The sequence below is a fragment of the Sphaeramia orbicularis genome, chromosome 13 (genome assembly GCF_902148855.1).
Source record: "Sphaeramia orbicularis chromosome 13, fSphaOr1.1, whole genome shotgun sequence".
NCBI lineage: Eukaryota > Metazoa > Chordata > Actinopteri > Kurtiformes > Apogonidae > Sphaeramia > Sphaeramia orbicularis.
The window spans coordinates 20,411,287-20,436,508 of NC_043969.1; the positions used below are offsets into that span (position 1 = coordinate 20,411,287).

General features: G+C 38.3%; 1 protein-coding gene across 5 annotated transcripts in view; it reads right to left on the reverse strand.

Moving 5' to 3' along the window:
• The window catches only part of sphkap (SPHK1 interactor, AKAP domain containing), a 167,124-nt gene that overhangs the window by 32,440 nt on the left and 109,462 nt on the right, over positions 1–25,222 (reverse strand). For 3 of the 5 annotated variants that reach the window (XM_030151753.1, XM_030151748.1, XM_030151750.1), the window contains exon 3: positions 1,464–1,566. In XM_030151753.1, the coding sequence (XP_030007613.1) occupies positions 1,464–1,566 (103 nt within the window). Of the gene's footprint in view, positions 1–1,463; positions 1,567–3,738; positions 4,057–25,222 lie in introns of those variants that run through there. The other 2 variants (XM_030151749.1, XM_030151751.1) reach the window with 2 other exon arrangements.

Sequence of the window (25,222 nt, forward strand, 5' to 3'; positions counted from 1 at the left end):
AACACACATGGAGTATGTTCTTTTTCCAAACACATCTTCTGAGTCATTCATTCACTTGGATATGTCAGTCTCTGTGATACCTTCTCAAGTGAATGGGATCAGCTGACCTCTTTCTAGGACCTTTGTATTAGTACATGCATGTCCATGGCAGAGAATCAATAATCTGTCAACTAAACAGACACTGCAAATTATATATATGACAGTTGTGCCTTTTCTCTGGAGGGACATTTTAGGATGAGGGTCTTTGTCCTACAGACTGATGCACATATGTGAAAACCTTTGCATTTTAGGAATTTCATATCATATATCATCATTACATAAAAAGAATCACATTGTAATATAAGTACTTTATCAATAGCGTTTTTTGTATGTTTGTTTTTTACTAGGCTGACGGCATTGCTACCCTACTCCTCATATTAGAATACATTATACACATATATAAAGGTCCAGTCATACGAATAAAATAAAATGTCAAAAACATATGAAATAAAATTCTGTGAAACTGACACTATATTAAAAAGTGCTGTGCTATAAATTTCCTATTTTATGATCTAGCAAAACTTGCAGGAAAAAATACAGGAAGACTGTCACTAATGACAGTACCCAAAAAAAGGAAAAGAAATGGCAATGACTGTATGTACCCTTTAATTTTTGATTTTTGCATTCTTCAGTATAAATATTTTTCCTCAGAACCATTTTTATATTTAACATGAAATACTTGTTATGCAATTTTACACTGCATTTATGTATTTTGACATATGACGTGGGTACTTTGTTCATTCTGGAGGTATATTTATAGTGACGAGTCATGCCCCCTTATGCTTGCCTCCTCAGGAATAGGCCATCTGTGTAGGCCCACGGCCAGGTAAAGGTGACGCAGCTCATCTCACTGAGAGCACTGGTATCAAAGGCTGCTGGTACAGGTCAGCAGAACCTCGGGGCCAATTGTAAGAAAGACATCATCAGGTGCCTCCATAGGACACTCAAGTGGAAGTCAGTTAAAACCATAGGCTTATAGACTAATTAGGAACACACACCAACAAGTCTACCTGTAGAGACGCATACAGTAAAGATGGCCCCCCCATACACTTTGAAAGGAAATTCAATCTAGCTTTTACCTCAGCCCACTGATCTGTACTATTTCCCCTCTTGTCTCTCTGCCACAGGGAGATGATAAATCTACTGGGCTGACCTGAGGGCCTGGCTGTTCCTCTTATTACACAACCCCTGGGTGTCACAGGCACCCCGCTGGAGGAAATGAAAATCTCTGGCACTGCTGAAAACACACAAACAGATAAACTAACAGGGGACACGATATGATGGACATGGATGTGAGCACGCACAGAGAGAAGGGAAAAGACAAAAAGAACTGGCTGACAAGTGGTAATGTAGCTGTCAAACACACAGACAGACACATTAATTCCTGCCATCTTGACACACACGGGGCACAGTTTAATTTTTACCTTCTTGCATGCACTGATGGACGAGGCGACGGTACTCTCTGTGCTGCCTCCATCCGCCTCAACAGACTCAGAGCCTTCAAACATGGCAGACGACTGGAAGTTACTGCAGGGCAAAAAGGCACAGGGTTGACTTTGTCAGAGCAGGTTGTTGTCAAGCCTTAAACACCTTCCTTTTAAAAAGTCTGGTACCAGTGAGGACTGGTTATCTCCACTGTGACGGGAACAGCCTACCGGCTGGTACATTTGTTCCTACTGTACAACAGTGGCACTCATCCAAAGAATTAACCACACAGCTATTGTGAGCACAGAATAATTTCAACCCTCTGAGCAGAATACTTAAATCCTTCATCTAGACTGTTCCCAGGCTCGTACCCAGAACAGCTCCAGGACTGCTTCCAATTCCCCAGTTTGTACTCCTGAAGATGTGTCAGTTTTTGGAGACTACAAAGCTGTTTGGGCATTTGTTTTTATTTAGAAATAAAGACATTTATCATATCATTTATGAGCACAGTCAAACCTGCAGTTCTTTGAGACTCCTGCTTTCTCTTTCTGCATTGGTTATCTCTCCTCCACATGAAACAGAGGATTAACTCTAAAATGTTGGAATTATGGCTTTTAAAGGTCACAAATGTGTTGAACTTGCAGCTTCTATTTCAGTGACTTATATCTGATCACATGCTGAATCCTTCACAAACACTCAATAAAATGTCGACAAATTCATCTTCATTTACTCAGATGTTCAAATTATTGACAGTAACAGTAAAAGAGCAGAATGAAAAGGAACACACCATTTGTTTTTGGTGCATTGGAAACACTACATCACAAAATAATCTAAACTGTACAAATGGAGTGTCTGTCAACCTACAGTGAACCTAAAACAACACAGAAACTCAGCAATCCTAGGAAGGCGTCATTATCCTCTGTGCATGCTTTCAGTGAGATAAGCCACATCGAAGCTTATCTGGAATGGCATTAATGGGGATCAATTTGGAAAATAAAGAGACTGGGGATGCATATTTAAACAGGAGCAGCTGTTTTTTCATATTTCAAAGCAAACTGAAGGCATTCCACATTAAAAGCCCACGGGGATCACACCACTGGATCTATTTACAGTTAATGAACATGCCTAATGTGTAAAGTGTCACGGAACAGTTAAAGTAGTGTGTTTGTTGTGAACGCCGGACACTGCAAAAAAAAAAAAAAAGATGTACAGATAAGTGGATATGACGTGCTTTAAATAGGCTGCTGTAGCTGCAGGCACACATCAAAACACTGTCCAACACACACACACACACACACACACACACACACACACACACACAGAGGCGATGATTCTGCGGTGAATATGTTGAATGCATACAAAAAATTGGAAACAAGCTGCACTGCAAAAAAAAAAAAAAAAAAAAAGAAAATTGGCATGGCTCTGTGCGCTGTTTATGAAATTGTTGGATGATAGGCTATTTGTTGGAAACTGAAGGCGACCTCTTCCCATCACGACACAGTGATGATTGGCAGGTCCGTGCGATCTGTGCTCCAGTAGCCCCAGGTAACCAGCAGGCATCAAAACACAATTAACCCCTGAAATGTCTGACTTTCAAGGACGGCACAGATCTGTTCTCTTGGATGCCTCCACAGATGGAGATCATCCAGATTTTGAAGGCCAGATCAAACACAAACAGGTAACTTTTTTTTTTTTTTTTAAATATCAGCCTTCAAGTGCTCAAGGCTGCAGAGGTACTACTTTTAGCTTCACCATAGAAAAAAAAAAACACAAATGTGACTGAAAATAACTAGATCACTTCTGTCCACTTCTCTCTTCACTGGCGCACAAAACTACCATTCGTGGCACAAAAGCCAAAACATCTTGTTTACTGTGAAAGCAGCTTTTACTGCAACACTGCATGGACCCACTCCAGTGCGCTTTTTCCAACACAAACTGACACACTTTGCACAGTCAAAAAATATCACGACGCTTTGATCAAACACAACATGAAAGAAAAGAGACACACTGGCATTTGACTTTCCCTCCAATCCAGTCCTGACTTTAAAACAGATTCTACGTCAACTATTGCGTTAAAATGGGCAATATTCTGCAAATATCTCGACAAATCCCTGTGTTAGATAATGTTGAAAATGTTATGGTGGCGCCACGAAAAAAAAATCGCCAGAACATGTTCCTATACAATACACAGAACCAAAAGAAAACGAGTCAATTTCGTTTGGGAATGTGACTTAAGGAATGTTTGGAAGATCCTGGAATTAGAAACTGTCTCACCTCGGTGTTTTCAGAAGGCACTTTGCGCCTGCCATTCTGTCACAATGTCCACACTGTCCTCAGCTGGTGGGATTATGTCCTCTGTGGAGACAGGGGGGGCAGGGAAAGGTACAGCGGAGCGCCTCGACGCGTAATTGTCCCGGGGACAGTCTCCGGTCCAGATGCGCATCCCCGACCAAGCACTGAAGGAATCCCAGAGTGTTCCACAGACAGACACTGGAGCAGGACTGCACTGCACTGGACTGAACCCCGAGGCTTTCAGCAGCAGCAAACCGCTGCCTGCGCGTCTGTCCGCCAAGTGCCGAGTGCAGGCGCAGAAGCCTCACATGGATTAACTGTAGAGAGCCGCACGACGCAGGCGAGGGCAGGAATATGGGCAGTGCGCGCGCATGTTGACGCACAGGCACGCTCGCATGTGTACAAACGGGCACGTAGACAGTGGTTTTGTTCCTACTTACAACCACCTACAGCAGGTGCGTAAAGAGCAATGTGAGCGTATTCATAATGGAAAAGTGAAAAAAAAAGTATGATTCAGGAACAAAAGAAGTCCAACAGCAGCAGCACCATAAGAGTAAACAGGCTAAATATATAAATCGGCTAAAATTTGCTTAGAGGTCTTAGTTATGTCTTTGTGCATAAGAAATCAATATAAGTGAATCCCCAAAGGAACTTTGTGTTGGTAAATGCAAGTTATGCAAATTTACAGGATTTCAGTTCTGTTCAACATGTTGATGATCATATGAACTATGTTTTCAGCTCAAAAATGTCCAATTTCATCACAATTAATGCTATATTTTCATGTCACAAATGGCCAAGTTATATCTTAACTGAATTTACCTGAAAAACAAATATTCTATTCTTTTAGATTCCCCAGTTTTTCTTACAAGATTATATACTACACATCACGTTTTATTTTTACAGGTTGCAGTATGGAGTATGGTGCTGATCCATCCTGCTTATGTTGCGCCAATACATACATTAAGAATGTCACATGCCACTTTTTCAATCAACAGTTTTCAAATAATAAGCATTTTCATGAAGAAATAATAATTCTATATTGTTATTTACTCTTTAGTATGATGATAAACTATACAATAAATAATTATGATACTAGTTTTTGCACAGGGATCACAAATTGCACAGGATTTGTGGAAACAGTGACATGGCTGCCGAGCATCAGTATGATGGGATCTGTAACAACCACGTCACATCCGTCCACTGCCACATTTTGTGTTTTTGGTCAGCTGTTATTGTTTTAGATCCACAATACTAACATTTATGAATAAGAGGATAATTAGCAATAGTAAGTATATAAGTTTATTACTAATAAAGTTCTGGTACTGACCAGATCATCATGGGTAATGTCACGTCCGTCCACCAGCAAAAGTTTTCACATACATGTGCTATTCAAAATCCAATATTTCTGAAAATATAGCTTCCACTGTCAAATAATATCAGTAGTCTGTGCACAAATGTATTAGCATTATTTCACACAGTTCTATGCATTTCTTACAACTTTTTATTTGACAAAAATGGCCACTCATTTGACCCCCTAAGTAAATTTTAGCCGAAATAAATACTGTTTTAAGAGATGTGTCCAAATATTTTGTAATACTGAGTGATGCCCTTGTGCTTTCCCTTCATTGGGTTCAGTGGGAAAAAAAAGATCTTAACAAAAAAATCTCAAAATTTCTTAAGTGTTTTATTGTGAAAGAGGACCTTCATATGAACATGTTGTGGAAAAGTCACTTACAGTTGTGTTCATAAGTTTACATACCCTGTCAGAATGCACATGGGGCGGTCTTGGATGTTCCAACAAGACAATGACCCAAAACACAAGGCCAAGTCGACCTGTCATTGGCTACAGCAGAAAAAAGTGAAGGTGAGGAGTGGCCATCTCAGTCTCCTGACCTCAATATGATTGAGACACTTTGGGGAGGTCTGAAACATGTAGTTCATGCAAGAAAACCCACAATCTTTAAGGAACTGAACATGTTTTGCCAAGAAGAATGGGCAGTTTTACCATCTGAGAAAATAAAGTGCCTCATCCACAACTACCACAAATGACTTGAAGCTGTCATTACTGTTAAAGGGATACAGAGGATTAAGAACTAGAGGATGTAAACTTTAGATCAGGGTCATTTGGATAGTTTCTGTTGTCAGTATGATTTAAAAAGAGCAAACACATTTGTGTGATAATAAATGGCTTCATCCAACCACAAGCCACGACTGAAAGAAAAGTTTTGTATTGTCATTCATATTCTCTGAAAAATGGCCAAAGAATCATAAATTCTGCTGGGGCATGTAAACTCATGAGCACAACTGTAGTACTACTGTTTTGTCTAACACAGGGGTGTGAAACATGAATTTGTGAAATGCAAAAATTACACCGAAGATATTAACAATCAAAGGTGTCAATATCATTTTAGTTCAAAGGCCACATATAACCTAATTCCATTTCAAGTGGGTCAGACCAGTAAAATACTATTATAATAACCTATAATCCATGACAACTCCAAATTTTTCCTTTTTGTTCCAGTGTAAAAAAGTAAAAATTTCATGAAAATTTTCCCATCTACAAACTATTCTTTCACAAATGAATAAGTGAATAACCTGAACAAATATGGACAACGTGGAATGTTAAGGGAAGTAAGTGCAATATTAACAATATTCTGCCTGTTACTACATGTTTGCATATTTGTAGATTTGTAAATTGTGCTTATTTTACTTAAGAAATTTCAGGTTGTTCATGTTATTGACATTTTTTTAAAATGGATACTTTGTAAATGTAAATGTTCTCATAATGTAATTTGACTTTTTCCATTGTTATTACTTTTACTGGTCCAGCCCACTTGAGACCATATGAGCTGCATGCGGCCCCTGAATTCAAATCACGTGGACACACCTGGTCTAATACTATTTCTCATAATTCAATATCTCTGAATGACTGATGATTTTAATGACTTTTGTTTGACATTCTCTTTCTGCCTTCCATCTCACTTTAGCTTTATGCTTTACAGTCCACTAGGGAAGTTGTAGACATGAGTTTGTGTTCACATGCTTTTGTAATTGTTGCATTGATCAGAAATGGGTGTGCGTTCTGGGTTCACATCTCCTCTTGGATGCATTTTTCATTGTTTCTTTTGCAGGTGGCACAAACGGCCGAACATTTGTTGCAGCATAAACACATCTACTAACCTGTCCACAAGGAGCACACACGCACAGAAACATTATATAAGGAAAAACATTTTCAGCAAATCAATCTGTTACAGTTTGCATGACCAAGCTATGAGGATAAACTATCCCTGAGCAGTCTCCATGGAAATATCAAAGGCTCCTCTGTATCTTCAATTAAATTACAGTGAAGGGATTGGATCATTCAGACCCATTATCATATATACAGTATAATTTAATTATAATGGACAATTTAACACAGCGACTATAACCATGTTGTTTACAGAGCCTGGAGTTCTGCTTACTGATAAATGTCTGAGCAATTAAAATATTAGATACACATCAGTTTCAGGAAGGTTTAGTTGTTTAGTCATTACTGTATGTGGAGTATTGTGTCTGTTCAGTCATTAATCATTCAAGTGTGTTTTCTATATTTCTTTTATATGGGTTTAATTTGGAGATAGCAAAAATGCAACAGAAAATGGAAACTTGGAAATGAATAAATCAAAAGGCAATTTTTGCAACACCTCTCCCTCACGTATCTCTGATCACTAGTGTAAATTACAAACAATAAATATACAATCACCATGGTTCCTAAACTCCAAATTGTCAATTCAAACAGTCTTCATCCCAATAAGCAGCGGTAATAAGTGAACGCAGGAAGTAATATCCATCTTCTATATCTGATAGTCAGGGTAAAATTTCTCCCATTTCTCCATTAGGGAGGTCAACCAAAATCAGTAGGGGGTAAAAGGAGCTGTGACCTTCAGTTAGCTATTACCCCTCTGAGAATATGTCAAGGGAAAGAATGTGGTGGGCAGAGAGGGGAGAAAATAGTGGATATTAAAGAGAAGAGAGTGCAGAGAAGGCAGGGGTCCTGATGAGAAATGCGTGTGCCTTTCAGAGAGCGAGTGGTGACTACATTGTATGTCTACTCTCTACTGGAAGGATCATGTCTGTCAAAAGGAATGCTTATTTTCAGCTTGCCCTCTACAGCTCAAGCTCTTTTTTTTTTTTTTTTTTTTTTTTTTTTTTTTTTACATGCTCTTATCAGCCACCAGATCCTTTCCCTTTTATTCAACTGCTGACAATGTAAAAAAAACCCAGTTGGTGGTGTAGTAATGCAACCCACTAAAGGGATAAAATAAATGACTATTGCAGCTAAATTTACAACATTTACACAATTTGAATTCAATAAATTAAGTTACTTCAACTTAATGTTGCTTACAGATGTTAAAGGAAATCCTGTTAGCAGTACAATTAGTGGTTTGTTGGATATACTTAAACTCTCATTGGTATTACTTAAAAAGATGCATGCAAATTGATACCTCAATACTGTTAAGTTGAGCCAGTACATTTTTTTTAGGGTGCAATATCAGTGTCCAAAACTGCCATGTATCACATTGTAGCATAATATTAATTTTAATATTTCCACACACAATACCTGAACATTTTTTATTACTAAACACATTCATAATGCTATACTGAGGATATGAGAACACTGTATTATAGGCAATTTAATCTAAATCTATCATTAAAATTTGTCTATAATCAGATTTGAACATAAATACCAGAGGTCTTGCTACTGCCATCTAACAGCAATTTTTGCATTTCTTAGCTGAGAGAGTTGGGGTATTATTTCTGACATAAAATGAGATGCTGTGGAAGTAATACTGCTCTCCTAACATGAACCTGATGGAGCTACTAAAAATAAAAATGGGACATTACATCTACAGGCTTCCATTATAACAAAAGGTTAAAACAAGTCAACACAAACTGCTTGGGAAGACATGCAGAGCTTCCTATTATACACCTCAGTCAGTATAAAAGTGCACATGCAGTGCAACACACGTCGGAGGCCATTGCACGTCTGAGAAATCATTCCAAGGAAAATGAGTAGGTAGGCGTTATCACCTGTTCTGTATATCAGTGAGAATGTTAAATGCTAAAATCATGTTACCAGATGCACGAAAATCATCATTATTACATGATGTTTTTCCTCATGTATGATGCACAATCAATCATGCCAAATGTATGGTCAGTGAATCACTTTGTGTACTATTGTGATAGTTGTTTGATGCTTAAATAATTTTTTCCCCCTTTTGGTTTGCTTTGCCTCAAACAAATTGCAGGGGGGGGTGTAGCTCCTTAGGGTATCATTGTCATTGTGATAACCTATAGTGCAGCCATTCCCCCTCCAAAACAACTTGTTGAGTGGGGGGTGGGGGTCTAACAGAGCTTATTTACATAGCATAGGTAGCACCCCTCTCACGACCGGCCAGGTGGGGGGGTATGCACGGAAATTTGCCATTGACATAACATGCTGCTTGATATCGATACTTATCCAGACTAACGCCCCCCATTTTGGTCTCAGCGCCCCCCTCTCAACTGTCTCATTCCAAACACCCTCCGACAGTGTACCACACCTGTTGAGAAACACTGGGTTAGAAGGAGGCATGAAGTATGGAGATGCAGCTCACAGATGGAAAACAGAGGTGATTATTAAGGTGACTTAAACGAAAACACAATCCTCTGGATCACCTGCACCGTCTAAGTATAAATTAAAGAGAATGAGGCATCTTTTTTTTTTTTATAGAAGAATATGTTGAATGTTACCGTTGCACAGTTTTGCACCATACTGTAATGTTAGCATTTTCTACAGCTTTGTTAAACACCACAATCAAGAAAATATACAGTACATTTAAGTCAAATAGTGATTTAGGTTTTTTGTTTCATGTACATTGATATGAAAAATTTTGGGCACCCCTGACTATTTCTATTATTTTCATTTGTAAATCATTAGGTGTTTGGATCAGCAATTTCATTTTAAGCTATCAAATAACTGATGGACACAGTAATAGTTCAGCAGTAAAATTAGGTTTATTGGATGAACAGAAAATGTGCAATATGCATGAAAACAAAATTAGACAGGTACATAAATTTGGGCACTCCAACAGAAAAATCTCATCAATATTTAGTAGAGCCTCCTTTCACAAACATAACAGCTTCTAAGCACTTCGTATAGCCTGTAATGAATATCTGGATTCTGGATGAAGGTATTTTGGGCCATTCCTTCTTACAAAACATCTCCAGTTCAGTTAGGTTTGATGGTTGCCGAGCATGGACAGCCTGCTTCAAATCATCCCGCAGATTTTCAATGATATTCATGTCTGGGGACTGGGATGGCCATTCCACAACATTGTACTTGTTCCTCTGCATGAATGCCTGAGGAGATTTTGAGCGTTGTTTTGGGTCGTCTTGTTGAAATATCCAGTCCCGGCGTAACTTCAACTTTGTGGCTGATTCTTGAACATTATTCTCAAGAATCTGCTGACATTGAATGGAATCCATGTGACCCTCAACTTTAATAAGATTCCCAGTACTGGCACTGGCCACACAGTCCCACAGCATGATGGAACCTGCACCACATTTTGATGTGGGTAGCAAGTGTTTTTCTTGGAATGCTGTGTTCTTTCGTCACCATACATATCGTCCCTTGTCATGACCAAATAACTCTAACATTTGTTTTATCAGTCCACAGCATCCTATTCCAAAACAAAGCTGGCTTGTCCAAATGTGCTTTTGTGTACCTCAAGCGACTCTGTTTATGGTGTGTGTGCAGGAAAGGCTTCTTCCACATCACTCTCCCATACAACTTCACCTCTTGCAAAGTACGCTGAATTGTTGAACAATGCACAGTGACACCATCTGCAGGAACATGATGTTGTAGGTCTCTGAAGGTGGTCTGTGGGTTGTCTTTGATCGTTCTCACCATCCTTCACCTTTGTCTCTTTGATATTTTTTGTGGCCTGCCACTTCTGGCCTTAACAAGAACTGTGCCTGTGGTCTTCAATTTCCTCACTATGTTCCTCACAGTGGAAACTGACAGCGGAAGTCTCTGAGATAGCTTTTTGTAGCCTTCCCCTAAACCACAGGTGTCAAACATGTGGCCCAGGGGCCAAATCTGGCCCGCCAAAGGTTCCATTCCGGCCCACGGGATGAAAGTGCAAAAATGAACCTGAACAATCCAGGTTGTCCAAATCCTTTGGTTCAGGTTCCACATACAGACCAATGTGATCTCCAGCAAAAATAACAACACGATAACCCATAAATAATGACAACTACAAATTTTCTTAGCGTAAAATTATATGGAAAAAATTTAAGTGAAAAAAATAACATTACACTGTGAAAATATTTACATTTACAAAACTATTCTTTCCCAAAAAAACCCCACTATTAAATACATAAATAAAAACAAAGATGAACAACCTGAAATGTGCAATTTTAACAATATTCTGCCTGTTACTAAATGTTTTGTGCATTTATGGATCCACTGTGATCTGGAGTTGTGTTAATAATAAGAGATGTAATATTGTAGAAATTGTTCAAATTTTAGTTCCAAACTCCAAAATTTTAACAATATTCTGCCTGTTACCAAATGATTATATAACATTGTGTGTAAATGTGTGTATATAAACAATAAGTCGTGGCGTAATATTGTTAAAATTGCACTAATTTTTCCAAATGAAATTTCTGTTTTTTCAGGTTATTCACATCTTTTTTGTAAAATGTCAATATTTTCATAATTTAATTGTTTTTTTTTTTTGTGCTTAAAAAAAACCCATGAAACTTGGATTTGTCATTATTTATAGGTTATTGAGTCATTATTTTACTGGTCTGGCCTGCTGGAGATCAAATTGGGCTGAATATGGCCTCTGAACCAAAATGAGTTTGACACCCCTGCCCTAAACCATAACACTGAACAATCTTTGTTTTCAGGTCATTTGAGAGTTGTTTTGACGCTCCCATGTTGCCACTCTTCAGAGCAGAGTCAAAGAGAAGAACAACTTGCAAATGGCTACTTTGAATACCTTTTCTCATGATCGGATGCACTTGTCTATGAAGTTCAAGTCCTAACAAGCTCACCAAAGCAATTTTGTGTTCCAATTAATCAGTGCTAAGTAGTTACAGGTATTCAAATCAACAAAATGACAAGGGTGCCCAAATTTTTTTGCAAAGCCTATTTTTCACATCTAGCTTAATTTCATATAACATAATACTGCTACACTAAAAATCTTTGTCTGGACAATACCCCAATACTCAGCTTTTATTAGAAGATGAATGGCATGCCACTGTGGTCATTTTCTGTAAAGACATTGTAAATTAATATGCAGCCTCAGAGGGGTGCCTAAACTTTTTCATACCACTGTATATGCAACAGAGAACCCCATGAATATGTATATAGTTAGTCTACAATTACATTTTCAAAAATAATCACTTAACTGCTCGCTGTTCATTCTCAAACCTACAAAACTGTTGCCAGTAGCTTTACATATTGTCAAGGTGAATGAATGCTGACTGCCTTTTTCAAGATCTAAGCTTTCATTCAATACAGACCTTGTATGATATATTCTGACTGCACATTTCACATAGAATGTTTAACCTAAAATGTATTATCTTCATTCAGTCAAATACATTTTTAACCACAATGTGTGCAGAGTTGTAAAAATCAAGTCTCAACCTCTGCTTTAATCTTCAACAGCTTCAACTTTAAGTGCTTATAAAGTGTAAGTAAGTGCATGTAGATTCACATTGTCTAACTCACACAATATCAGGCTTTTTAACTCACTTATGAGTGATGCCGTTAAGAACAGAAGCATATAAAAAGTAGTCAGATCATAATTAATGTTTGTCTTGAGCTTCATAAGTCATTTTTCAGATCATCTAACAAGAACTGACAGTTCACAAAAGAGTTCCTTTGTGACTATTTGTAATAGAAAAAACTCTTGAGAGCACTGTGTTGCATCTTAAGCTGTGTATGCTAATATAAATAATTGGTTTTGAAGATTTCCACATTAAATTTTTGCAGAAAAAACTTGCACCTTCAAACTGGTTCAAAACTGTTTTAAACAGTTGCGTAGCAACAGCAAGTCAGTTTTTATGTGTCTTTGACAGAACCCGTAAAAGAAATAATAAACAACCAGAAATAACCAAGAATAGATCATCTGTTGCACACTTAACATTAAACTGCACAGATGTTGATTCACTCCAGCCTAGCAGTAGTCAGTGACTGTCAGACACAAACATGATGTTCTGTGGTTCTCCCTCTTCCCCCTCGGTGTGATTCCCCCTTCACTCCTTATCACCTCATCTAATCTGGTCTTCCTCTTTCTCCTTTCATTTCTTCTTTCTTTCTTCCCTTTCTTTTCATTATCCTTTCACTTGTTCTACACACATTTTAATCCAAAAGCTTTTCAGAGGGGAGACTAATCCATTGCACACTTTCTTAAAATAAAAGATGGAGGGACGATTAAAGTGGAGATGAAAGCGCAGACTTTTCTCTGCAGTAGAGACGAGACATCTGAGAGAGATGGAAGAAGAAGAAGCCAAATGAAGAGAGAACCATTCTAGAGAACAGGATCTCACTGTCAAAACCCTGTCACAGTGGGGCTATTTTTAATTTAGTGCCTGACTATAAAACAGAGACACATCACGTGAAAGGAGAAAAGTGAGAGAGAGAGAGAGGAGACGATGTGAAGATGAATCTAAGCAGTTATGACGTGTAAAGATATTTATAGAACATAAGGAGAGCAAAGGGTTCAACCTTGCACTTGGGGGTATGTGGATTCACAGGGAAGTTTTAGTCAGTAAATAAGTAAACAGGTTCTTATCACAATGAAAATAGGTTGGTGAGCTGCCAACCAGCATGCAGCTGCTCCTGCAGATCACAGGTTGACTTATTTTGCTTCTGATTTGCCTGGATCACATTTCAGATACAGTCACGGAACATAACCTCTGGTTTACAAGTTACCTCAACATTTTTGTATGATACATTTTGACACATTTGTTTTATTTTGTTTAGGTTTTTTTCTCACAGATCCAGGAATTTATGTTTATCTTGAAAAAATACCATTGTTAGTAAAGATAAATAAAGATGAAATCAAGACATTTGTCGCTTTTCCATTGACCCTCAAATTGCATGAATATAACTTGCTCATAAAAATTTACGAAATGGAAAAACAAGAATTTCGCAAAAATGCTCATTTTTCAATGAAAAATTTTTGCGCTGGCAAGAGGTGGTTTTTCAGGTGCGGCGTAAATGGTATATCACACAAAACTGCAGTGAAAAGACCTTTTTCTCCAACTACAGTCACGTGAATAAAAAAAAAACCCAGATGTTGACAGATGTTGCAACAAGCGAAGAAGAAGAGTTTTAAATGAAACATGGTGCAATATGTGTGGACACACCAGGAAACCGAATCATTTTTTAATTTACTACAAGGTAGAGGGATAATATATAATAATAATGAATATATATCTGTAAATCAACATGATATTTGTGTTTGTTGCCATGTTTATGGCATGACTTCTCGTGTCTTCTCCCAATAATAAATAAACAAATCATCGCATTTGTGATTTAATGGAAAAACCAACATTACACTCTTCTGCTTTTTTTTTTTTTTTTTACATTCAGGAAATATCTGTAAAGTTTTGTGCATACTGTATATCCAATGGAAAAGCGACTAATGACAAAATGTATAAAGTATTTTTGACGCAACTTAACCCTTTAGGCGCCAGAGTTTCTTTTTTTGTTTTTTAATATTTAATTTTGATATCAAGATTTCAAAAAGCTGGCTGTTCCATTCAGTTATGTTGCTTACTTTGGCGCTTAGTTAAGTGTTAATATTATTAGTTTATCTTGATTGCAAAGACATGTTTAATGGAACTGTGATCCAGGTAATTTTCCATCAGCACCTTCTTTGCACAGCAGAAGTCTTGCAAATGTGTTAACACTTCACACCAGCTTTAAAAAACAGCTTACACAAATATCGAGACTAACAGAATTAAATAAGCAGAAAACATCTACTCACAGCTAATGAAAATATTTAATCGGCAATCCAGTTCTAACCCATCAGTGGATTATAGAGGCCAAAGGCATGTATGGAAAAATGATTAGAGCCAGGGAAAAAGAAAGACATTGAAAAATCTGATGGGATACATTAAAGCCTGTGTATGAATATTTTTGAGTTTGGGTGAAAATCATTAATATTGTCCTTTTCAGACAAAAGACAGAAGAATCAAAGCTCTCCTACAATGAAAGTCTGAATTTGTCTAGTTAGGGGACTTAGTGTGGGACCTGTATGTCACTGATGATGGAGTTAATGGAAATGAAAAAAGTACAATACAATAAAATAATGAAAATCATGAAAACATTTTGGATATTTTTGTGCATTGCAGTATTCTATAGAACTCACATCTTATAGTGTTTTAAGACATCCTCTCAAAAGGGTAAAGAATAAAGGTGCAGAGTTAAACAGACTTTATCGCAAAGCTATCTTTGGAGAAACTAGAATAATGTGTGCGGTAACATGCTTGAGTTCACATATAATACAACATAGTGTTTATGTATCAACTTGAATACAGCACTATTATTTTAGGCTGAAAATGTGCATATATGTAGTGTTTTGTATTCTGTTGTTCATTAAGTAATGATTAAAATACTGGAAATGCCTGGACAAAATATGTCATTTTAGCTGGTGATGTTTAATTTAGACCTATATATGAACTGTTTTGAAAATGTAATTTCTGAAGCAAAGTTAAAATAAACTGAGGGTCAGTTTGGACAAAATCACAAAAGCTAAAAAAAAGTAATAAAAAAAACAAAACAAAAACAAACAAACAAACAAACAAACAAACAAACAAAACATTAAGTTATAAAGTTGCATGTTTGCAGTCAAAACCAAGTGAGTGCTTCGTCAGAAGATGGTGAAGAAAATCCTGTCTGCTGGCTTACATTAAAAGAAGATTTGTTATTAAGCTGTAATTTGTTTCAGTTGGATGAAGTGCAGAAAAGGAGAAACATTTTGGTCTCCATTCAGTAAAAATAACCCCAGGGGACTGTGAAAGACTGTCTTATTACTACGTAGAAAGGATGAAAGCCCTCAAACACAGTCTGATCATATTTAAATGATCAAAAACTGTTTTAAGTACTTGAATAACAAAGTGCTTTTTCCACACAGTTTTAGAATGGTAACTTTGTAATAATCCACTAGTTGTCTTTAATTTGTAGCATCATTAGTCATCAGATAGATCCAATTACAGGTAATTGCTGCTTTTTTTAGTCCAATGGCCTGAAGGGACAGTTGGACTATTGGTATCAGTTGGTATCCGTTCGTCCGTCTATTAACAATTTTTCAAGACTCTTCTTCTCCGAAGCCGTCTGTCAGAATGACTTGATATTTGTTGTGGACTATCTTTGGGGTAGGGTCTACCAAGTTTGTTCAAAGAATTGGGAAATACTGATTTCTGACTTTTTTTTTTATGAATTTTTGAAATTTTCCCATTGGTTTATAATGGGACACATTTCGAAGTGTTATAACTTGAAAACAGTTGAAGATATTGATATAATTACTATTGGCTATAGATAGGAAGTCACATATGGGCTTTCATTTGGTGCCATGACCTTTGACCTTGAGCAACCTTGAAAGGTCAAACCTAAGGTCATCTATGTCCAAAATTCTAGAAACTTCTCCTAAACAGAATCAATTGAAATTCTTTGTAGGTGTTCCTTAGGGCAAGGGCTACTAAGTTTGTTCAAAGAATTGAGAAATATTGACTTTTGAATTTTTTGTGAATTTTTGAAATTTTAAAATCCCCATTGGTTTATAATGGGAAAAATTTCCAAGTGCTATAACTTGAAAACAGTTGAAGATATTGATATAATTACTATTGGCAATAGACAGGAGTCACATATGGGCTTTCATTTGGTGCCATGACCTTTGACCTTGAAAGGTCAAACGAATGCCAATTAACACCTTTAAATATGCTGTTGGACTACAGGACCCTTGGTCCTATATGGAAATGTGAGCACACAGGCAGAACTACTGGACAGTTGAAGCTGTAAATGGGAAATGCATTATTTACTAGCTGACAGTCAGTTCTTGGAAGCAATTAGAGGTAATGGCCTTGTTAATCAGTGTAATCACAGCCCCCACTCACCTCGGTTATTCTAGATTTATTTTTGTTTAACCTTTTCATCTATCTTGCCTTCCACCTGTGCTCTCATCATAATGGAAACAGACGATTATGGTGCCTGATCGTTATGATCGCATGAAAAGGTTAATGATGGACAGTCGATGAAATGCCTCTCTGTGACTTTCACTGATTAAAATGTTGCTTCTGCTTTTTTCCCCACCAAACCAGCATTTGTGTTGACATTTATGCTGTATTGTGTCATTTGCCCATGGCTTACAATTAGTGGAAAAACGTGCTTGTCATCATTTTTATTGCTCTCAATTTCATCATGAAATGTTTAACATTCACAGTGACATTTGGAGAAACATCTCATTCTATTCATTCTTTGGATAATCCAGACAGCCTCTGTGAACCAGCTGTAAGAGAAGAACTTTTACAAAGACTCAATGTGCATAATTAATGTCTCTAGAGACATTTGTGCTGACTCTGTTAATGTCTTGTCAAGTGAAGATTTGACTGATGCATTTGTGTATTAATACTGATCCAGCATACTTGATTCACCTCCTTGGGATTTTTGAGTTCATTGTTAAATGCACAGTAAGTAATTTCTGCTGCTGGGTGAAATAGAACAGGCGACGTAGTAGTAGTAGGAGGCGACATCACTGAATAAATGGGGGATCATGGGAGTTGTTTTCACCACCTTTGTTGACATCTATCTGATGTGACTCAGCCAGAAATAAAGTGTACAGATGAGGTAATTTATCAAATATTTGTTCATATCTAATTTAGAGATTACTCATGTTGTGTAATTTCATTTATGGTTTCAGATATTTTTATTTCGAAGCTTTATCATAGTACAGGTTTGAGATCCCCTGATTAGTATATTATGCTTCATTTTTAATATCAACACAACAAACACACATTCAGAAATAAACAGCAATAGAGTGAGAAAAGAGGAAGGAAAGAAGAAAAAAAACCAACCAAACAAAAAAACAAAAACAAAAATAAACCATACAATTTGACATCTCATCCACCCCCCAACACCCCTCCCCATTCCTAGAGCCATTAAGATAAGTTGGTGTAGTGCTACGCTGTGGACTGCTGTGGATCTCAATTGTCCCGCCCCTCCATATATGACATCACTGGTTTCTAAATTTTTTCAAATTGTAATGTAGTGTAATTTCATTTTTATGTGATGGCTGAGGAGGAATAGACACCACTGACAGGCAGCCAAATGAAACAAAGCATTTACACTGAATAAAAATAGCAATGCATTTCTCTGAATTCGGACAGTGATGGCCTCATAGGTGCAGCCATTCATTGAACTTTTATGCAGAAAATGTACATATCACAGAGATTAAAGTCAACACAATGATAATATCATCACTCACGCATATTTTAGTTTTATATTACACAAAATCTATATGCATCTTAGCCCACAGAGCAGTTGCAAAAAAAAAAAAACTATGTGAAGATATGGGCTTTCAGCATATGTAAAAGATTCAATGTTATTTTTTCTTTCAGTGGGTGAACTTCAGACTGATGGTTCCACACTGTCCTATCAAACTGCTCCCTCTTCCCTCGTTATCAGCTCCTATATGTACCATGACGTAAAGCTTTGGATGAAGTTCTGGGAATCCAGCATTATGTAATCTGACACAGCCATATTGTATTTGCCTGCTCTGTAAGTCTGAGTCAGCTTCATGTTGACAAGATGAATGTAAATGACACAAAAGCTAAAGTGATGACAGATTAAGTGGTAATTTGTTAATTAAGGTACATAAAGAAGGTGGGAGGATGCACAGATGGTTTGAGTGCAGGAGGTGCGACAGGTGCGGTAAAGGTTGTAGGAGGGACTGATGAAGGCTGGTGAAGATGGAGGAAGGAGAGGTGCTAATAACAGCACAGAGCTGTACTGTACTACAGTAGGAGCTGGCGGAGGTGACAGATTGTGGGTCCGGTCTACTGCTGGGAGGATGCATGCAGGTTCAGGCAATACGCAGCCTGTGGCCTTGTTTGAGCCAAGTCAGTGACAAGCCTGCAGGGTAATGACACAAAAAGCAGTGTTTGATAACATCCGCACATGCATGTGTATGAACTTGGAAAACTATGAGGACAAAATAAACTTTCGGAAGAATTGTCTGAACACAATGCAATACAAAGAACTTAACTAAAATGATGCAATTTCTTATGGCATTATCAAATATTTGACTACATCGGTGCTGTGGTGTCAGTCAAGACTTCGTTGTCAGATCACAAGGGTACAAAGCTCATTGAAATCCTGAGTAGGAGGTTGTATTGATTTTCTGAAGACTCTGAATACTCTCTCTCTCTCTCTCTCTCTCTCTCTCTCTCACTCACTCTCTGGATATCTCTACCTCCCATCTTTGCCTCTATCCTCCTATACCTAAACCTCTTACTCATTAACCCTGTCTATCATTTTGGACTCCCTTTGCAGCTGATTAGCGTCTGTCCACGCTGATCTTCCCCACATCCAGGGAACCAGATTCTTTTTAGACCTGCTACCTTATACAGAAAAAAAGATGTAAATATGTGCATGTGAATCAGAATAATAATACAATGACTTCTGCTTTTAATTCAATTTAATCGTAAAGTAGTGATATTTTGCTTTTTTAAAATGGAATTTTGCATTTCAAAACATTTCCCTGTGGTCTACATAAACTGTAAATGCTCTGCTTGGGTCTAAATTCTTCATTAATTCAACTCCACAGGTCCATCTTCAACCCTATTTCTGAGTAATGACACCAGAAAGGTCGTTTTGAGCGCTGGCCCTTTAAATGCACATGAGCCACTTCATGCCCCACCCCCTCCAGGTTGTTGGTTGTGCTGTTCTGTCCTGTTCAACCAACAACTGAACATTTTAGGTAATTGGTTCGAAGTTTGGACATATTTTCAGTACGGATTCTCACCACTGCTGTTGACAAACAATTATGCCATATAACCATATAAGTGTAAATGTCGTGATGTAACTAGTTAAAGATGTAACAAATTAAGAGAGAATTAAAACGGGTTGTAGAAATCCCCTCAGTTTTGCCAGAATGAATATAAAGATAGCTTTGCAGCACCTGGAGGGTTCAAATTCAAATTTTTTGAACTATTAGGGTCCAAATACACCAAAAAAAATCTACCAAAAACTAATAAAAGTGGGTTTAGCAAAATATGACCCCTTTAAGCAATAGATTATTGGATAAAACAAAAAGCATTTCGTAATCCTCACTCACATTTTAGGATTACAAGATAGTCGTTACATGTGTTAAATAGGCACATAATACTTTTTATTTCTTTTCTGCTGTTTCCTAAAAGCATGTTCAAAATTTCACTAGGGACCAAAACAACATGAATACATATTGACATTTGAATATGCAGTAGGATTCAATGCTACATTAATAAAATGCTTTATATTGTAAGACATCCCAAGACATCCAAATCCGAGGCCATGGTTCTCAACCGGAAAAACGTGGTTTGCCCTCTCCGGGTCGGCGGAGAGTCTTTGCCCCAAGTGGAGGAGTTCAAGTATCTCGGGGTCTTGTTCATGAGTGAGGGAAGGATGGAGCGTGAGATTGACAGACGGATCAGTGCAGCGTCTGCAGTGATGCAGTCGTTGTACCGGTCTGTCGTGGTGAAGAAGGAGCTGAGCCGAGAGGTGAAGCTCTCAATTTACTGGTCAATTTACGTTCCTACCCTCACCTATGGTCATGAGCTTTGGGTTATGACCAAAAGGACAAGATCCCGGATACAAGCGGTCGAAATGAGTTTCCTCCGTCGGGTGGCTGGGCGCACCCTTTGGGATAGGGTGAGGAGCTCAGTCACCAGGGAGGAGCTCAGAGTAGAACCGCTGCTCCTCCACATCGAGAGGGGCCAGCTGAGGTGGCTCGGGCATCTGTTTCGGACGCCTCCTGGACGCCTCCCTGGGGAGGTGTTCCGGGCATGTCCCACCGGGGGGAGACCTTGGGGAAGACCCAGGACACGTTGGAGAGACTATGTCTCTCGGCTGGCCTGGGAACGCCTCGGGATCCCCCCGGAAGAGCTGGAGGAGGTGTCTGGGGAGAGGGAAGTCTGGGCATCCCTGCTTAGACTGTTACCCCCGCGACCCGGCCCCGGATAAGCGGAAGAGAATGGATGGATGGATAGTTGGGTGTAAATTCAAAGCATGATCAAGTGGGTGTCACTGTGGATTTCTTCTTTCAAGGTTTAATCAGTTGGTTTGAGTCAACAACCGAGTCAAGCCTGGTCCGCCATAAAGGGCCTGACCTCACTGTAAGGCACCAGTGACAGCAGCCACCATATGGCTGTATGGATACAGACAGACGAGGAAACACTGAGAGAACTTAATTAACATTCACAATTAACATGGAGAACAAATGAACTACCAGGTGCTTTAACTGCGCAATTCAATTATTGCTTCTTACTGGCAACAGACTCAATGAAGGTCAAGGCCATGCCGTAATTATAGAGCTCTATGTACTATAACAGAGTATTACAGAGGGACAAAAGGCTTCCTTTAAAAGGTTAACTATGTTGTGTGTAGTAGTATTTAATAAGCAGAGTTACAGAAGGCAGCGTTTGTTTAATTATGACACTGTAAAACATCCGCTGCTAAACATGAGGATGACGAGGCACTGATGGAAATACTGTGAGCTAAGACTCTAGAAAACAAAAGTCTGGAAAGATGTTGCATTATTAGGCCGTTCCTTTTAACTTTACCCCAGTATCCACTTTACTTTTAGCGATTCTCAACTGGTGTGATGATCGCAGACCAGTTTTCAGTGGGTCATGGGCTTTTACTTGGGTAAAAAAAGTGCCATCTATCATTAAACTTTTTTTTTTTTTTGTATTGGCATATTTTGATATTCTATATTATCTCAGGTTCAAACTGCACCATTTTTCATTCAATAAATTTAAGAAGTTGAAAATTTTTCCTGATTCAGGTCACGGTTTGTTGTTCAGTATGTGCACAGCTGTAAATAATGTATACAGCTTTTTTGATTGTGTATATCTTGTTTTTGCACTTCTTTGCTCTTGTGTGCTTGTACTTTTGCTGCTGTAAACCTGGAATTTCCCCTTGTGGGACTAATAAAGGCATATCTTATCTTATCTTATCTTATCTTATCTTAAGATCTGACCATGGGACCCAAAGCCAGACCAGGTGACAGCCAGTCTTTAAAAGCATGTGTGTCTTTTTTAACCCATAAAGACCCAAAGATCCACTGGCGACCAAAATCATTCACTGATATAAAATGTGTAATACCTGTTGATCCACTAATCCCATCAATACATGTAAATAATTGGGGTAAAATGCAGTTTGTCATCTTTTCATGGTCATCAGATATGACCCATTTGTACATTCAGAGGCTTCATAGTAAACGTCGAAACACCATCATCTTCCACAACACTGATTCAACAGTAAATCCCATGGAGTCGGATCACTGACAGTGGTTGATGACACTTATTTTATGTTTAGTTAACAATATATTTTGCAGAAAACACAATATTTTTCTTCAGTTTTCTCTGTTTTGATATAATAACCCTCAACTTTAATCTGAGCTTTGATGAACATCTACCTAATAAATACATTAAATATAGGAAAATACCTGATTTTCACTAAAAAATGCTAAATTCAGAGCATAATATTAGAGAAAATGGTGAATATAACAGAGAAAACTTCACTTATGGGTTAATATCACTGTCTACATCATACAAAATCACCCAAATACTGTTGTTAAAAGTGTGCATTTGACTAATACTGACGTCTGTGGTGTTGAAATTTCAGTAAGCTGGTGCAAACCAAAAGTCAGTAAAAGATAGTACAAGAATGCAGTCTGTTTAGCAGGTAAGTTAGAAACATCACAACATCACAATGCGCATAGGTGAAAGAAATAAATGTCACAGAGCTAAAATCACAGCTGTAAAAAGGCAACACTTAAATGTCAACTCATTTTGTAAGAACTTCACGTACTGGCAAGGAAGAGACAAGTGACAGCAAAACCTCTAAACTTTGCTGGAGGAGGTAATTAGATGAAATTAAAAACCCAACCCCGGCACAACAGACGATGCTGAGACGGAATACAAATCGAAGAGGGAGGGGACGTAAAGGAGAAGCATCAGGTGACACAAAACAAAGACGATTAGGTGAAATTCGTAGAGTCGAGGTAGTAATTATCTGACTAATCTGTTCAGGTCTGAGGATTTCACGGTCAGGTTTCAAAGGACGCTGAGTAGGGGTGAAGGGTGGATGCTGTAACTCACTTTCACAGACAGACACTTGCATATAGAAGTAGTACGGTATAAAGTAGTTGAGGAAATTTGATCAACCATTCTCTGGCTAGAATTTGAACTCAGGCAGATCAATATCACAGAGACATGCCTTAATTCTAAAGCTTGCAATTACTGAAGGACTTAGAAAGAAGGAAACGGTACTCCACTTTCAAACTTTGGTGGAAACAGTGATTCATAATTTATCGGCACCTTTCAAATCTGTGATCAATTAAGACCACAGAGAATGAGAGCAGCTGTAATGACTGAAGCGGTTGCGCAGCCCTCCAGGAAACATGTCGCTGCTGCCGTTAGTACTGAACAATGCGCCGGCAGCCGACTATGAGTGAATTATGACTGGTCTGGAAGAGGCGTTAGTGGTAAAGATTTCCTCCATTTAAAAATTCATGAGGAAATGGAAAAGCCATGAATGGTGCGAGGCGACCGTAAACACTGTGATCAATGCTTGTGCTGCGTTGAGCTAAATTTAGCCCTGCCTTACTCCCCCATCGCACAATCCCGGTTTATCAGTATCATTTATTAAAATCTATGACAGGCCGGACATCGCAGCCAGAGGAAAAAGGGGCCTTTCTGGCTGCTCACGAAGCATGAAATCACCTGGTGAGAGTGGGGATATCACAGATGAACAAACTCCGAGTGGGAATATTAATCTTAGAAAAACATCTGGCTTTAAAGAGGGAGAGGGCAAGAGCTCCTGCTGCTGACTCATTCTCTCCTCTTGTCCCTATCCTCACTGCTTCATCACACACCTACACCAGATCCCCAGCTCCATTTGTTTTTGCCCCTTTGGTTGTTTTGTTACCTCCCATCTGTAAAAAATGACTCCTGGTCCTTTTTTAGCAGTACAAGTCTCACACATACAGTAACAATCTGGCCCAATCCCAAATCACCCCTTGGCCCTTGCACTTGGCACTACCCCTTTCAACTCCGTTTCAGGGGTAGGGGTTGAAATATTACCCTACGAAATGAAACAAGCCTTCGAGACCTGTTACGTCATCAGCAGTCATTGATGCCGCTATAAACAGATACAACTTTGTTTCCAAAATAATTCACCATGCCGTCAGCAGCTGGAACCGTCTCTGTTGCATGAGCTTTAGGCATCTTTTTACGGCTATCAACCACAAACCACAGAAATGTATATAACACACATAACAAACGACATTAAACGGGCGATCAAATGATTAAGTTGTTTATGAAAAAATCCGTACATTTGTGTCTTTCTTTCACCACACTGCTGCACTTTTTTTGCTGTGTTTACCTCCACCTTGCCGATGATTCAAACAGACTTTTGGGAGATTTCTCATACCCCTCCGTTTGTAGTGTGGTCCTGAAAAATTTCAGCCCTCCCCCTTGGCCCTTCTCCTCCGACTCATCGGGAATCGGGATACCCCTACAACTTCACGTGAATGCACAAAATGGAGGGGTAGGGGTAAGGGGGGAATTGGGATTTGGCCTCTGTCTATCACTGAAAGGCTCCTCCTCCTTACTTCCTTATTCTGCACTCCACCACCTGTAATTCTCTCTCTGCGCATGCACATTCACTCCTCACATATACTATCATATATGACACCATCTGATAGGGTCTCATTCTGGGTGTTTCAGTAAACACACAATATTCTTCATCCCCTACCAGACAAGCCTTGGAGACCTTTGTTTTTTATTATGGTTATACATTTCACTGCTTTAGTTTTTTTTTTATGTCAAATATGGGGAGGAAGAATTCTCATTGAATACACAACTACTCCACAAACAGTGTCATTCCAGAAACAAAGGCTGCATGTGATGGAACAAGTTTCGTACAGTATGTGCTAAGTTCAATTAGACATTAACTTATTACAACATCACAACATCTTAACATTTTTATTAACCAATTTTCTTTTACTCTTAAAACATATTGTAGGCAGGCTAGAACACATGCACACATATTCATATGATGTAATGTCTTGTTCTTGCCGCTTTCATTTCTTTATTTATTATTTCTATAGACATTTTACATTCCTCCATGTTTGTTTTTCTATTCTCTTGCTTAAACATATTTTGA